Source organism: Sinocyclocheilus grahami, unplaced genomic scaffold (assembly GCF_001515645.1).
Source record: "Sinocyclocheilus grahami isolate Dianchi unplaced genomic scaffold, SAMN03320097.WGS_v1.1 scaffold1025.1, whole genome shotgun sequence".
NCBI classification, from domain to species: domain Eukaryota; kingdom Metazoa; phylum Chordata; class Actinopteri; order Cypriniformes; family Cyprinidae; genus Sinocyclocheilus; species Sinocyclocheilus grahami.
In genome coordinates this window covers 165,598-181,814 of record NW_015506204.1, presented here as the reverse complement: position 1 = coordinate 181,814, position 16,217 = coordinate 165,598, and the positions used below count along the sequence as shown (strand labels likewise).

The following is a 16,217-nucleotide window of genomic DNA, read 5'->3' as shown; positions in this document are numbered from 1 at the left end:
GAGTTCACCCTGGTTTGTGGGATTTGCACGCTTTCCACCCCCTCCTCGGATCGCCTTGCGATAAGATAAATGAAGTTGGACAGTGTGTAAGAAGAGTCTTGTTTTGACGTGATTGTATACTTGTTGCATTGATGATGTTTAAGCAGTGCGGCAGTGACTAATGAGGACAGAAAACATCCATCATCTTCTTATCATCATGGAGGCCGTTTCTCGGGGACGCGCTTCAAGCTGTTGATTTTCAGGCGTGTCAGATGGATGGGGAGGCCTGTCACCTCAATCCCCAGTGAGCACAGGCGTTCTGTAGATAAACTCGAAACAACAAGGTCCACAACAAGTCCTGATTTCTGCTTTCAGTGTTTCCCACGTTTGTTTGTGTCGCTTGCCTGAGCCACATCTGCTATCTGATCCCGTGTAAAGTAACGGATTACCTGCCTCGCTGAAAAGACCAGCATGAATTTCCACTATGCACCAGTCTCAGGTGCGTTTCCCAAAAGCGTGTAGCTAACTATGATTGCAAGATCCATCGTTTCTAACATAGTTCAACGATTTGGTGTTTCTTGAATCCATAGTTCCAAAGAACGTTTGCAAACAGCATCACAAACTCTTGTGGTTGAAACTACAGCTCTCGACCTGTGGTTAGAAGCATAGTTTCTTGTTAGTGTGACGTGGACTTAAATAGATCATGCACTTGAGCAAAATAAGCAACTTAATATGCAATACAATCTTTATCTGTAATTCCATTCATTTACAAATTAAATTCTATTTCTGGTATTTATTAGGAGAATTAAAGCGGCATTTTTGAGGAGTGTGCATGTGTGTATGAGTCTAGTTCCACCAGCTTGAAGTCATTAACCATGAGTTCTAACCAACATGGTTTGAACGATGTGCAGTATTGTTCATACGTTTTCTGGAAACAGTTGTGACTAGCTTGTTAGTTTCTCCATCAATGCATCGTACTATGGTAGGTAAGCAGAGTGAAACATTTAAGGGGGTCTGAATACTTTCCGTACCCACTGTAAGCAGCAGGTAATGTCATCGTTTGGGAAGCACACCACAGGTTAGTGCTAGTTTGGTACTGGCCAACTAGTGAAACATCAAAACAATGTTTATCAGCTAAATGTAACTAAAGAAGCTGGTTAAGTCATTCGATAATAACAAACCAGCAAAGGTACAACAATATTTATCTGTGCATTTTTCTCTTGTAACCAGATCTCATGAAAAAAAAGTAAAAAATGTTTTAAGATGCCAATTACATATGAATTTGTACAATATGAATTGTTTTTGAAAATATTAAGCTTCCCCTAACCTAATCATCAGTGGAGTGTGTGTAGATTATATGAAAACATACAAATAAGATTGTACAAATTCATACAAATTCAAATTCGCCAAAACGTAAATAGTTACAAATTGTGTTTTGATCTGTTGCAATGACAAAATTATATTTTTATGTATTCAGATAGAACAGAATGTAGGCAGGGATTAAAAGTGCATAAAGCCTATTTTTTTCCCCCAGATTGTAAATATGCCCTATATAATTAATACAATGATTTATTCCTTTTTTATTGCAGCCTTAAAAATAAAGCTAAAAATGAGACACAGAAGAATGTTATCGTGCTCAAAAGGTTTAAAAAATGAAAATATGTATTTTATAGTATCACAGTTTGGATTTCTTAGACACACAATAAATTGAGATACAATGTGACCACTAGAACTTGAAATCACACTATAAGCATTTTCATTTATGATGTTCACATTTTAGGCCTATTAGCTTTATAAACTCACCATTGTATTGTCATTTTAAATACAGCCATTAAAATGTAAAATGTAAAATTAAACTTTTTTATGATGCTCGTTGGATAATCAGTTCAGTGGGTATTTCTTTTTATTATTGTTTCTGTCATTATTTGTGGTATTCAGAAGAAGGCGTTCAGCACATCCCTAGTAGCAACTGCTCTTAAGTGTTATTGTTATTGTTCATATTAGTGTTCACATAGAATAGAGAAGTATAACTTTACTGTCATTACAAAATATTTTTTTACTTCTCTTAAAACTAAGCATTGTCTGAAAGTAAAAGCTTCATGCTAGTTTGTCCTGTCGTATGTCAGCACTGCAGTTTCAGTCTAAATTTTACAGTTTATAATCCACTTCTCCATTTATCTATGCTCAAGTAATTACATGTTAACCCAAAACAAGCGTTTGCTGGATTCCTGTCAAAGATCTCTCAATGTTGCTCATCTTATCTTATTAGTGTGAATAAGCCCCACTCAAGAGGTCCAGATGAGCTTTCAGCATATATGTGATAGTGATTACGGTGAAGCAGGGCAGAGAAAAAAAAATGTCCCAGACTCGGCTGGATGGGAAACTCTTTTTGAAGCCACACTGTGTAATTAAATGTAAAAAAGGGTGAAATGTTCCGCAACTGAACTGATCCGTCTCTATTTCCAGGGTTGCCAGGGGAAACGGGGATTTCTTTGACCGCATGAATAAAATCCTCCAGAAACAGGATAGTCTGCTGTCTGCTGGCCAAACTGAGGTAACCACATTCTTCAAAAAGACTGCATCCCTGCTTTTACCAAGGTGTATCCCTGTTACCACATTCCCCTGTGTGCTGAAGAATCAGGTCATATTAAAGTAGTTCTTTCTCCTGAGCATTGCTCACCCTCCCTCTTCCCATCATATAAAGACAGCGTCAGAGTTAATGTGCTTGAATTAGATGTTTATTGAAGAGCGTTCCTCTCCGACTGTTCTAGCAGTAAATGTTGAAAAGGACAGCAATCAATGCTGCCTGAGTAGACTTTGCCTCCAAGTGGTTCTGAGTGATAAAAACATCATTAACACTTAGAATGGGTAGTACTGTACTATTGAAGCATCCTACAGAAATGTCGTCCTTAAGATCTAATCACGCAATTAATGTATGAAAGTATGCTTTTTCACATTGTTATTGAACAGAGTGATCCATCATTCACCATCTTTGTGGGGAAAATTGTGCAAACTTTGATGTATAGAAACATATGTTCTCCTTTATCCCTTAATGCATGAAATAATGTATCACAACGTTGTAACTTAAAGTATATTTTTTACTTATAAGAATATTGACATTTTATATAGATGTTATGAAGGACTGAAGAAAGGCTGCATGTTCTCAGGCAAATCCTTCCTTCACTTTATGTCATTGAGATTTTGGTGCTGTCTAGCTTGAACAGGTCATGCCACAACATTTCATTCGGCTAAAGGTCAGGACTTGACCATTGGCAAACACAAAATTTCTCTGGTTGCTCCCCTCCATTATTGATTTACTTGTGTGTTTAGGATTATTAGCATTGCAATGCACGAAGTCAGGTTTAGTGCCATTCTTCTCATTATAGTCCAGCTGTAAGGAAAAATAAAATATAATTCCTCCACAATCTTACAGCGACAATGGAAATGATATGAGGAAATGTCATGTAATAATGGTAATAAATGTCAGCTACCCTAATTGACAGGCAAATAATAATACAAGCAAAGAGACTAAATACAGTGCAGAATGAAATACAATGCCTAGTGTGATTGGATACAAAGCAGACAGAAATTCACAAGTGTTAGCCGGTGGTTCTACCGTGGAGATGAAGAGTTACAATTAGGATTCATTATGCCCACAAAGACTGTGAGCTATCCAGTTCTTAGGCTGTAATTCATGATACTCCCACCACCATATGGCACGTCTGCTATGAGGGTCTGATATCGGAATTCACCATTCTGCTGTGGACAAAAATAACTTTCTCATTTATGTTGTAAAGTTCACATTTTATCTCTTCACCCTGGTAGATGTGTCTGGACTGGTCTTTAACAAAGATGAAACAGGCAGCACTGTTCGTTTGGCGAGCAGCGAATCCCTCCTTAATAACTTCCCACGCGCACATCTCTGGTTCAGTGTTTTCCTTACAGTGGATTCATGAGCTCTTGACAGCGGTCAGTGCTAGAGTTATTGCTAGCAAATTGATGGCTGTTTTCCTGGGATTTTATGATCAAGTGACTGTTGCTGAAATTTTAATTGAATTGGCCACACCCACAGGAAGTTGAATTGGAATTACAGGAAGTGTAATTTACTGAATCACAATTAGTGATGGGAAGTTCGGATCATTTTACCGACTCGGACCTTTAAGTCTCGTTCAGCAAAATGAACGAATCTGTTTTCTAGTCATTTTAGTTCATTTTAGCAAAATATAATTAAAATGTTAGGTGTTACTTCCCTAACACATCTACTACTTGCGCAAACGTTGATCACACTACAAACAATACAAAACTGCTATAAGAAACAGAAAATATTAATTCATTGTTTACCTGGGTCTTCAGTCTATGATTAGCTCACCTCACCTCTTATCTGACAAGTCTTCGGGTTTGGGCTTAAGGGGCTGTCACGTGATGAACGAACGACTCAAACCCGAAGACTCGAGAGATGAACTAATCAATTCTCTTTCCGGCTCAGACTGCATTGGTTAAAGCTTATGGGGCTGTCACGTGATGTTTACTTCTTACAGTTTATAAATGTGTGAATTTCTGTCATGATGGTTATTTTCCATAACACTGAATGTTGTAACAAAGGTAATAAAGAGTTGGTTATTATTATTAAGTCTCTTTCCGGCTCAGACTGCATTGGCTAAAGCTTATGGGTCTGTCACGTGATGAAGGAACGTGATGAAGGAACGACTCAAACCCGAAGACTCGAACCAGGTGAACTACTTGACTAATTCCAGTACAGAACCTATAGGATGTTGCGCATGCGCGACTGAACGAATCACTCCCCGAGATGACTCGTTCTTCCTGAGTCACATGAAAGATTCGTTCAAAATGAACGAATCGTTCAAGAACGACCCAACACTAATCACAATAGAGTGTAAGTTCCTGGAAAGAAAAATCCCATTCATTTTCTCCTATGCGGAATTGAAAATTGCGCTAAATGGATCTTTTTCACATTTCCGGGTTTCTCAGCAGCAGAAATCGTAGTTGGGTAAAATTCTATAGCAGTGAATGGAAGACTGCATCAAATATATTTTTTGCATTCCCATTTGCTTAAATAGCAAAAAAAAAAAACTCTATGATAGTGTTTTCACGACTTTCAAAAAAAAAAAAAAAAAAAGAGAGACTGAAAACGGCTGTCAGAGGAGAGAACAATGTCAAATTTACTGTCACTCTCATAGACGCATTAGAAACACCCTCGTATTAGTGTTAACAATTTTTTTTGTAATTTGATGCAAAAGTAATACAAAGTATAGTGTTATAAATGTACATACATTTTTAAAAACTAAATGAAAATATAAACAAATTTGGAGGATTTGCAATGCTGATCACAGCCTTGTGCAAAAGGTCCATTAAAAACTCGAAATACTTATATATGCATATTTATATATGTTTATATGTGCATATTTTGCAATAAGCTTAAACTATGTAGTAATTTTATCCATCCATTTTTCTTGTACAGTCTTGTACTTTGTGTCCAATTTTACTTTTTTGCTTCAAATCAAAGTTTGTGATGTTGTGATTCACCTCATAGCTGGTTGGTTTGGTTCATGGCTTATAGCTTTTTAACAAAGACTTCCCTTTGGGAAAAAAACTTCCAGAAACAAGGCTGCTGAAAAAGTGCAACATTCAACAGGCATTGCATTCTGGGAAATTAAGTGTTTTTCCGCACTTGTCAATAAATGTGTTAAATACACACAAGTATATATAAATGAAGTACAACTATATTTACTGTAGGTGAAGGTAAATTTGAATTGTAATTCTGCGTCCTGTTTGCTATTTCAATTCAAATTCAGTATTTAATTAAAATGGAATGGATTTTTTTTTTTTAATCTTGAATTAATTATGAATAGCAGGCAAACCTAGTACAGTGAGGCTATTCGTTAATAAACATTTGATACTGAATGAGTGCTTTATTCATGGACCATGGTACTTATGGTAACTATTACAAGGTGCTATAAAGAATACAGTGGTACTGCTATTGGTAGTAATCCTTGGTAGGAAAACCTCTTTATCTGAGTTTTATTTTCTATTCTTTGTTTCAAATTCTCCCTGAAATAGCTGAGTGTGAAGACATTGATTAGAACATTTGACTCAAATCCCTTCTCTCTGAGAAATGATTGTGTTAAAAAGTAAATGACATTCATCGACAAAAGTGGGAGTTTATTGCTGTGCTATTGTCAAGATCCCCTTAATCTATTAGCCCAGCTCAAATGAAAATGAGCTCGTATTTTGGATCAAATTATCCATTTCTTATAAAGGATCATTCTGAGGGGCTCAAACTCTCCTCTTGCCAGCTCATTGCTCTCAGCCAGTGAGGCCCTTGAATCTACACAGTTAGAGAGATGCTTTGAGCTCATTGTTAAACACAATTAATGATCTCCCCACTCTTCATCGATCACCTCAGCTGTCATCTTTGTTTCTATTGGTTCTCCATCCTCACGCATTTACAGGAGGAGAGCAGCTGTGCTCCTCCACCCCCAGAGTGCAAAGACCAGGCTTGTGTTCCTGAGAGATCCACCAGGGATGAGGTGAGTCTACTGGTCATCCTTTCAAAAGCAGCAGTGATTCAGATAGCATGATTCCTTCTTGTGGTACATTGCAGTTTTTTTCTTAAGGTTACACAATTTTGAAATAAATCATTCTGTTTTAGCTGGATTTGTTGTATGAGGAGGCGATCTACACCGTGGTCAATCGCGTTGGGGTGCCGTCGCCAGAATATGTTACCAACGAAGGGGACATTTTCAATTACCTGCAGAAGGTGCTACTTTGTTGTTTTCTCAATAAATTGCATAGCACATGTTTCAAACACTCCCGCAGCCCTCCATAACAACACAAATATCACAATGCGTATTGTGCCTCTGGCGCTTCAAATCCACCAAGACCTAAATAAATATCATGCTCTGATTGTTCTCTAAATAGAAATTAAATACAAAGTAATACTTTTTAAAAAATCTTTTGTTTTCAAAGTGCTTGCATTGTTGGGAAAAAAAAAGCTAGTCTTTGAAGGAATTGTGGGGGAACGGAGAGTTGAGCTTAGGTGGTGGTGGTGGGGTTTGTTTAATTTGACTTGGTTTTATGAGTTGGAGCAGATGCTCTTGTCCCAGACATGATTAAACATCAAAGCCCTTGTCCAATGGGGATTGATGTTTGGTGCTTTTATTACACCCATGAAACCCCTGTCACTCCAGAGGAGCCTGATTCCATTCTGAGACCTCTAACACCGAGGTGCAGCAGGTCTTACGTTTGAAGTGTCTCATCTATAATGTTTTTTCTTAAAAAAAAATAAAAAAAGATTTTTGCCTTAACCACTGACATAACCGTGATTACCATCACTGCTTCAAAAGGCAAAGACCCTTTTCTCAATACTCAAGAATTATATTATTTTTTTAAAGAGTTAAAATGAGAACAAAGACATATACAAGCAGTTAAACAGTTTTCTGTAGCAGTTTTTGAAAGTTGAGAACTTGAGATGGAAACTAAGAGCCAGAGCTTCTGAATCAAGTTGCGTGCATAAATAATTATTTGACAGTTCACTTGGACTCCAAATTGGAGACCCATGAACCACATAAGGGGCTTTCGCACCGCATGTTTTCATAATTCCTATAACTATTGGTGGAAGTACCTGCTTTTTAGCGTGTTTGCACCGCAGGAAATGGGAACGATATAGGAAAGCCTTTTGTGGGGACTACATTAGCTACTATTTCAGTGTAGGGTCTAACCCATTTACTTTTGCATTTAATCATTTAGCAGACACTTTTATCCAAAGCGACTTTCAAATGAGGGTAATAGAAGCAATCAAAACAATATATAAGTGGTGTGGCAAGTTCTGGTTAGTCTAACGCAGTACACATAGCAAGGTTTTTTTTATTTTTTATAAAAAGAATAAAAAGTAGATAGAAAATATATAGAATAGATAGAGTTAATGTTAGAGTGCCAAGTTATTATTTTTTTTATAATAATTAAAAAGAAAACAAGTAGAAAACAGAAATGATCAGGTGAATTTCACAGACCACACTTACAACTCCAAGGTTCCTGGCTGTCCTGGAAGGTGTTATGGTTGATGCGCTTAGCTGGATGGAGAAATTGTGATGAAATGTTGGGTTTGCTGAAACCACAAGCCGTTCTGTCTTGGCAAGGTTGAGTTTAAGGTAATGGTTTTTCATCCAGCAAGAAATATCTGTTAGACATGCTGAGATGTGAGCAGCTATCGTCGGATCATCAGGAAGGAATGAGAGGTAGAGTTGAGTGTCATCAGCATAGCAGTGATATGAATTATGACTATGAATATTATATGAATAGCAGTGTCTGAATGACATAACCTAGTGATGCTATGAAGATAGAGAAGAGAAGTGGTCCAAGAACTGAGCCCTGAGGCACCCCAGTAGCTAGATGTTGGAAATTGGACACCTCAACCCTCCAAGATACCTTGAAGGACCTATCTGAGAGGTACGACTACTCGAACCACTGAAGTGCAGTTCCTGGGATGCACTTTGCCATGAGGGTTGACAGGAGTATCTGGTGGATAACCATGTCAAAAGCTGTGGACTGATCCAGCAAGATAAGTATTGAAGATTTGGAAGCTACTCTTAAGGCTTCAAGAACAGAGAGCAGGGCAGTCTCGGTTGACTGTCCACTTCTGAAGCCAGACTGGTTGCTCTCCAGAAGGGTGTTCTGTGTGAGAAAGGTCAAGACTTGGTTGAACACAAATCTTTCAACTGTTTTTGCACTGAAAGGAAGAAAGGATACCGTCTGCAGTTTTCGAAAAGTGCTGGGTTAAGAGTGGGTTTCTTAAGTAGTGGGGTTATCCAAGCCAGTTTAAATGCTAAGGGAAAGGCACCAGTGTGAAAGGATGTGTTAATGAGGTGAGTGAGTGCAGGTACAACTGCAGGAGAAATGGCTTGAAAGAGATGAGATGGAATAGGATCAAGCAGACAAGTAGTAGTAGGATTATTGGAAAGGATGAGTTCTGCCTCTGAGAGTGGAGAGAAGGACGTGAGCGAGTCTATGTTTGCTGGTAAGATGTGTTTGACAGTTCGCCAGCTTGGAATTATAAAGTTCTATCTGCATTCTAAATGGTTTTGAGAGATTGAGCTTCAAAGTTTTTGCATTTCATATACTTTATAGATAGAACCTATTTATTTTCTAAAAAAATTTTTACACAACTTATATAAGAATATAAGAATATGTGAATAACTCAGTTTTGACAAAAATGTCAGATAGAACTTTATAATTCTAAGGGGACGAAGATTCTAAGGAGGGGGAGGAAAAGGACAAAGGAGGGAAGAAAATGTTTTAAAGAGCATGCAAGAGTTAGAAAAATTGTTAAATTTGTTGTGGTAGTATGTCCTTTTAGCAGTGGAGACATTTGCAGAGAAGGAAGAAAGAAGTGACCAATACACATTGAAGTCAGTAGGATTTGCTTCACATCGTCTCTGTAGCCCTGAGTTTAGAACGATGCTTGTGGAAAACATCAGATAGCCAAAGGACAGAAGGGGTGGTACGGGCAGGCCTGGAAGAGAGGGGGCAAACTGTGTCTAAACAAGATGACAGAGTGGAGCAGAGAGTGTCAGTAGCACTGTTAGCATCAAGTGATGAGAACTGTTTAGGGGAGGAAGCTAGCCGAGAGGGTGAGGGTGAGCGTAGGTTATGCTGAAAGGTGACGTGGAGGAGTATGTGTTGTGTCAGGAACTATGTTGAGGTTAAGAGTGAGGCATGTGTAAATAAGGTCCAGTTGGTTACCTGATTTGTGAGTAGCCACAGTTAACACTCGCTTGAAGTCAAAAGAGGCTAGCAGAGTTTGGAAGTCTGCAGCCTGAGGTTTATCTAGGTGGACGTTGAAGTCTCCAATAATAACCAGAGAGTACCATCCTCAGGGAAGTTTTAGAGCAACACATCTAACTCCTCCAAGAAGTTAGCGGACCTGGGGGACGATAAACAACTACAAAATGGATTGAGGGTGGGTGATAGTAACTGTATGTGATTCAAAGGAGTTGTTGATACCCTGATATGGTAAAGGATTACATTTCCAATGATTAAAGATAAGCAGACAAGTACCTCCACCTCTTAGGTTACAATTCTGACTCTCTAACCATTAGGCCACGACCGTGCAGGTTGTCAGGATTGCGTTGCCAACAGTGTGTGACGCATGGTTTGTGTATGTTAGTAATAGTAGGGATTTGGAAGAACATAGTAAAGAATGGTCATATAGACTGAAATAGATGTGAAACAAGTTGAGCGAAAGAGGATGAATAAGCAGCAATACTCAAGTCCCTTGTCTGTGTCCTGTGTCAGTGGAGTCGCATTGGTAGAGATGGTGGTCTTTACATTCTTCGGTCTTCACACGAGGGTGTGAATAACCTTATATATAATAAATTAAATAACCACGGTATACTAACCTTTTTATACCAGTCTGATAAACTGTAATTGAATTCAGCTGAACACGCTTTACTGTTTTAACACAACAAAGGGCCAAGAAAGCGTGCAAAACTAACAAGGCACGCGATACAGTGCGATACCAAACGCCACTTCAGCTCATCTCAACACAGTAAACAAAACAAGCATGTTCTAGCAATGAAAACTGAGCTAAAACTGATGAGACAATAAATAAATACAAAATGCTATTTTTTCTAGAAACCAGTCTTTTCTCTGATCACTCTCGCTCAGGTCTTTGATATGGGTCAAGAGGAGCATGACATCATCCTCCAGCGTGTCAGAGAATCCAAGGTGAGGGTCTCACAGATTTTGTGAACTTTTGTCTGATACTACAAACATGACTCTCTTCTTAACCTTTTGTTCTGACAATCACAGCAATAGTGGTATCTGCCGCCAGCTCGATATCAAGAGCCAACTTCTTATTTCTTTATAGATAGATTTCACACTTTTCTCTTTTCATATGAGTAAAGGTAAGATAATTATTTAACAAGTGGAAAATACTGATATCTATTAGAAAGCCTCTCTTACTAAACAGATGCAGAATCAATGAAAGAAACAATTTAAACAAGTTTTATCTTTTGCAAGACTAAAGAAACTTTGAAATGTCACAATGAAAGAAGCCCTGGATACCTCTTGTAACCTCTTAAAGGTCTTTGAAGAGAAAAGAAAAATGTTGTGGTATTTCAGTGTGCATCACAATGATCCGAGCCTTTAACAGCAGTCTCCCACTGCCTGTCATACATAATATACTCACCTCTAACATCTGAAAACGAAAACCTCTATTGATTTTTTTCCTCTCGACAGGCCTTGGCACTACAGCACGGCATGCTTGCATTTATTTTACTGTGCACTCACTCGAGGTGCCGCCACCATGTCGAACAGCAACTGAAACATGCTCAGTTTTTATTACTGCCGTGATGCATTCTAATCCATGTCTGAAACATTCTTTTGTAGAAAGCCAGCTTTTCTCTCAGGGTCTCTGTAATGAAAGGCAAGAATCTCATGGCAAAAGATGCCAATGGTAAGATGTTTTTTGCCTTTTGTGAATTATTTGTGTTTTGCTTCTAATATCATATCTTTTTGATGTAATCTGTGGCATTGACGTTTGTTGTGGAAAAAAGAACAGCAAGGCAAAACATTCACATCTAAACATAATACCCTTTGAAAATCTTCAAAAATCTTTATTTATTTTTAACTAAAGCATCATAGAAATTGTATTAGTTTTAGACTTTATTTTGTCTGCAAAGCTTTTCTCCTTTTGACAAACCAAAATTCACATCACACTCTCAGGAAGAAGAAAAAAAGGTACAAAACTGTAACTCGGTACCCTAAGGTACAAAAGCTAAAAGGTACATCTTTGTATCTTATTTACCTAATAAAGTGACATTTCTGTACCTTTTTTTCCCTGAGAGTGCATAAATGATCTAACAATAAGACAATACAAAAACTCTTCCAGTGAAACAGACCATTTGTTTGTCTGCTTTGAAACTATTTATACTGACCTTTATTGATTTAATTAGTGTATTTTTTTCTATTGGTGCTGTATAGGCTACAGTGACCCCTACTGCATGCTGGGAATCCTCTTGGGACAGTCGCCCAAAGACACTGAGGAGAAGAAAGAGAGGAAGTTCAGTTTTCGCAAGAGACGGGAAAAGTTAGAGAAGCGCTCCAGTGTTAAGGAAGTGCTGGCAGGTAGAGATATCCAGGTGACCGAAGTCAAGCCAGAGACTCTTAACCCAGTGTGGAATGAACACTTTGTTTTGTGAGTAACCTACTGTTAGAAATGAGTAGACAATATTAGATGATCTGTGCATTTTTAAATGTGTTTGTTTTCCACAGTGACATTGATGACGTTCACAATGACCTACTCCATCTGGACATATGGTAAGCTGCATCAACATATGTACTTCATAACGAGAACAGTCATCTCTGCTTTTCCCACTGAAAAATTGTTTGCTATTTTCCACCCTAGGGATCATGATGACGATGTTTCTGTTGCGGAAGCCTGTAAGAAGCTGAATGAAATCAGTGGATTCAGAGGAATGGGCAGGTAGATCACACAATGGCCATCTGTTGTCTTAAAGCTAATGAGCCTGAGATACATCTGACATATTCTCTGCAGATACTGGCTCAAATGCATGCTGAATGTATGACTCAAACTGTTGCATCATAATATTAGATATTTCAAGCAAATTGCCAAATCCGTGAGGGCTAACGGGGCTGCTGCATCAGGAAGCGAGGAGAATGCTGATGACTTCCTGGGTTGCATCAACATCCCGTTGAATGTGAGTTCTAATTCTACACACTTTAGTTTCTATAAAAGTAAGGCAACTCATTGTGTTTGTCAATGAATCTACTTTTGGATCACTTTCTGTCTCTCACTAGGAGATCCCGGTTGTTGGTTATGATAAATGGTTTAAGCTAGAGCCCAGATCCAGTGCCTCTAAAGTTCAAGGAGAATGTCACCTGATTCTTCGCCTCTTCACCACTCAGGTACTGCTGCTCACCTGAGATCTTAGATACTAAACATGGTAGGATTACATATAGGTAAGATGACAGCAATGAGTGTTTCCATCATAAGCCTGCATAAAATCTCAAAGACAGTAGCATTCCTGTATGTGATGCAGTGCCGTCTAAGGGCTCGAAGATCACGGGCATCCAGTATGGTTTTCTGGCCTTGACCCTTATGCACAGAGATTGTTTGGAACACAAAAGTAGAATGTTGAAGAATATACTGGCTTCACTTTTCCATCTACTTATTCAATGGGGATGCATGCTCTTCAGTAATTTTGAAACTCGAAAACCCAGTTCCCTATTTGCTTATATCAAATGGACAAGAGCAGCTAGTACTCTACTGTTCAAATGTTTGGGATCAGTAAATTAGGACTTTTATTCAGCAAAGATGCATTAAATTGATCAAAAGTGACTGTAAAGACATTTATAATGCTACATAAAAATCTTCATAGTATTTATTAATCACTCCTCCTTCTGCTCAACAGAGAGACACAGCACTGAGTAAAATGGCCTCCAATGTGTCCATTCACAAGAAGATGTTGAGTCAGATTCTGGACTATGAGCATAATCAAATTCAGGTTGCGCTTTCTTTATTTGCCTAGCATTCATCTGCATCAAGCTTAGAGCTTATCATAAATAATCATCGTACCATTTTAATTTCAGAAAGAGCCTTATAACTGGAATGGACAAGTGTGTGCGGCTGCATGGACTGTGCTGTCCCATCATGCAGTGCAGGCTGACCTCTCCCCTCTGCAGCAGGCCATCATGTGCGTATTAAACATCAAACCTGTAGTGAGATCATGGCTCAGCTGCGAAGCACCACGCAGTCGGCGTGTTTATTGACAGGATGAGCACAACAGCATGAAAACAGCAAATGCTTATAACACCAAGACCCATCCTGATAATCGCTGCATGCTTCAGCTACACACGCCTGCCAACAGTGAGACTGAGACTAGTGTGTAAAACGGATGTTTTTGCATGTGTTTGCAGCCGTTGGCAGTGTTACAGCAGCCATCACCGCTCTCAGAGGATGAGCTACGCTCTGCTCCTCAGGCTGCTGAAAACTGTGGAGGCAGAGTGGGAGGATACCGCTGTGCACGGGGAGCTGGTGAGTTTTTACAATAGCTTGCTGACCCTGAATGTCTGGGCGCATTCATGTGCCATAGCACAGAGACCAGAGTTCACTCTGGGGCTCAGCGCTCTTTGGAGTTTTACACATTAGGCGTGAATTCATTGCGCTGAAGAAAATAATTTTCTTAATCAGGGTGTTTTTTCTTTTTCTTGTTTTCCAATAAAATGCAAATGTTTGTAGAATGAGACATTTAGTTAAGAAGCTAATTTGCATGATATTGAAATTTGTTGTTTGAGAATATTTAGAGGCAATATTAGTTTTAAGCATATCTATCTGTATTGAGGTTTATGTTTATAAATAGTAAAAACTCATTATGTATGAATATCCTTTAAAATTCTTGCTTAAAGGTGAAGTATGCGCTACTGCTGTCATATTTTCTATTTAGAGGCAATATTAGTTTTAAGCATATCTATCTGTATTGAGGTTTATGTTTATAAATAGTAAAAACTCATTAAGTATGAATATCCTTTAAAATTCTTGCTTAAAGGTGAAGTATGCGCTACTGCTGTCATATTTTTAAACAACATTTCCCAACAGCTATTCTTATCCTTACAATATATTGCTGTTTTATCTGGGCTTGACAGAAAATAATTAAACTTGAGTTTAGCTTACCTGTCAAGAGGAAGCTCCAAAAGTTTGGTGTCTCGATAGAAACCCGAACAATCCATCAAATTCAATCCATCTTGTAAAAGCACTGGCACAATTCACCCATTTACTCATGTTTTACCTATTGTCTGTCTCTGTGTATTTTGGCCAGTTTTCATATTTTATCTTGCACTTCTGTAAAAGAATCTGAATTTCTTTTACCATGTAATGCATTAGCCATGGTTAAACACCTACAGTACTGGCTCAGCCTGCTACAGTAGCCACGCCCCAAACTCTCGCTATTGGTTGAAGTGGAAAGAGATCTGAGTTGGGCAGTGTTTACAATTTTGGAGAGATAAAACCACAAATGACATACTTAGTGACCAATAAAGTACACTCTTAAGTAAAATGGTTCTAAACAGAACTAAATTTGGATTCTTTGGTTGTAACAATAGCAGAACCCTTTCACGCTAAATAGAATCCTTTTTATAAGGTTTCATAAGTAACCATGATTTGAAAGTTCTATATAAGACCTATGCATAAACCCAAGTAATAAAAAAATCTAACAATGGATCATAAATTCAATATCTCTGTCACTTATTTAACTGAACAGAGCTGGTCACACTTACATGTTCTGTTAAACTACAGAGAGAAAAATACATGATTGGTAGGCATATTGCAAATTGCAATTGGTGCTAATTTACTGCAGAATTCTTTTAGCAAATCGTGTGCTAAAACAACGCAGTTAGCGTGTGCAAATAAACGGCGCTATCAGCGGGTGTAATTAATTCTCTGTTAATTCCCCCCTAAGGCTCTAGTTTGGAATTAATTCTTTTCATCTGTGTCCAGTCTGTAATTATGTGTTTCTGAGTGCAGGAAGGTCTCTTGGCAGAGAGCTTCAGACTTTACTGTGATTACTGCCTGTCTCAAATGAAGAGTATGCGTCAAGTTTTCCCCTGCAACAATTCTGCTGCCATCATACGCTGTGAGCTTATGCTGAGGTGAATTCACACACACACACACACACAGAGGCTACAAAGACTCTTGAACTCACACATATGTTCACAGAAACCCACATTCATACGTTCGATTTCCTGGCCAAAGGACCAAAATAAAACCACTGGGATTCAGATATTTCTGCCATCAGCTGCAGCAGCTGTGTCTGGGAACTCATGGTGATCTGCCCTTTCAGACTTCTATGGGTAGATCTGTTTTGGGGAGCGCGACACACAAAAATTGACATCTTGTGGGCATTTCTAGTGTTGCTACTACAATGTTGTACAGTATACTGAGCTCAGAGACACAAACACACAAACAGTTCATGCAGTTTCCACATGGTGTTGTTGAAACCGTTCTTTGGATATTGATCTTCTGTGTATGTGTGCCGTAGGAGCATTGGTCACATGCAGTCAATGGCAGCCTTTAGAACAGCGTGTTCAAACCGCAGTGAACTGCACTTGGAAATAGCAACCGTTATAAAGGTAATAAGGTGATACAGACATACAACAGTGAGACATATAGTGGTCCCGAAAGGTATTTGGACACTGAAGCCACA

General features: G+C 38.5%; 1 protein-coding gene across 1 annotated transcript in view; it reads left to right on the top strand.

The window, feature by feature from the left end:
- LOC107565767 (BAI1-associated protein 3-like) overlaps positions 1-16,217 on the top strand; it is a 48,910-nt gene that overhangs the window by 21,487 nt on the left and 11,206 nt on the right. Inside the window, exons 3-17 of the mRNA XM_016251041.1 lie at positions 2,446-2,533; positions 6,450-6,527; positions 6,650-6,757; positions 10,663-10,722; positions 11,386-11,452; positions 11,980-12,193; positions 12,271-12,315; positions 12,404-12,481; positions 12,611-12,716; positions 12,817-12,924; positions 13,431-13,523; positions 13,609-13,712; positions 13,936-14,053; positions 15,539-15,663; positions 16,053-16,143. Coding sequence (XP_016106527.1) covers positions 2,446-2,533; positions 6,450-6,527; positions 6,650-6,757; positions 10,663-10,722; positions 11,386-11,452; positions 11,980-12,193; positions 12,271-12,315; positions 12,404-12,481; positions 12,611-12,716; positions 12,817-12,924; positions 13,431-13,523; positions 13,609-13,712; positions 13,936-14,053; positions 15,539-15,663; positions 16,053-16,143 — 1,483 coding nt within the window. The remainder of the gene's footprint in view (positions 1-2,445; positions 2,534-6,449; positions 6,528-6,649; positions 6,758-10,662; positions 10,723-11,385; positions 11,453-11,979; positions 12,194-12,270; positions 12,316-12,403; positions 12,482-12,610; positions 12,717-12,816; positions 12,925-13,430; positions 13,524-13,608; positions 13,713-13,935; positions 14,054-15,538; positions 15,664-16,052; positions 16,144-16,217) is intronic.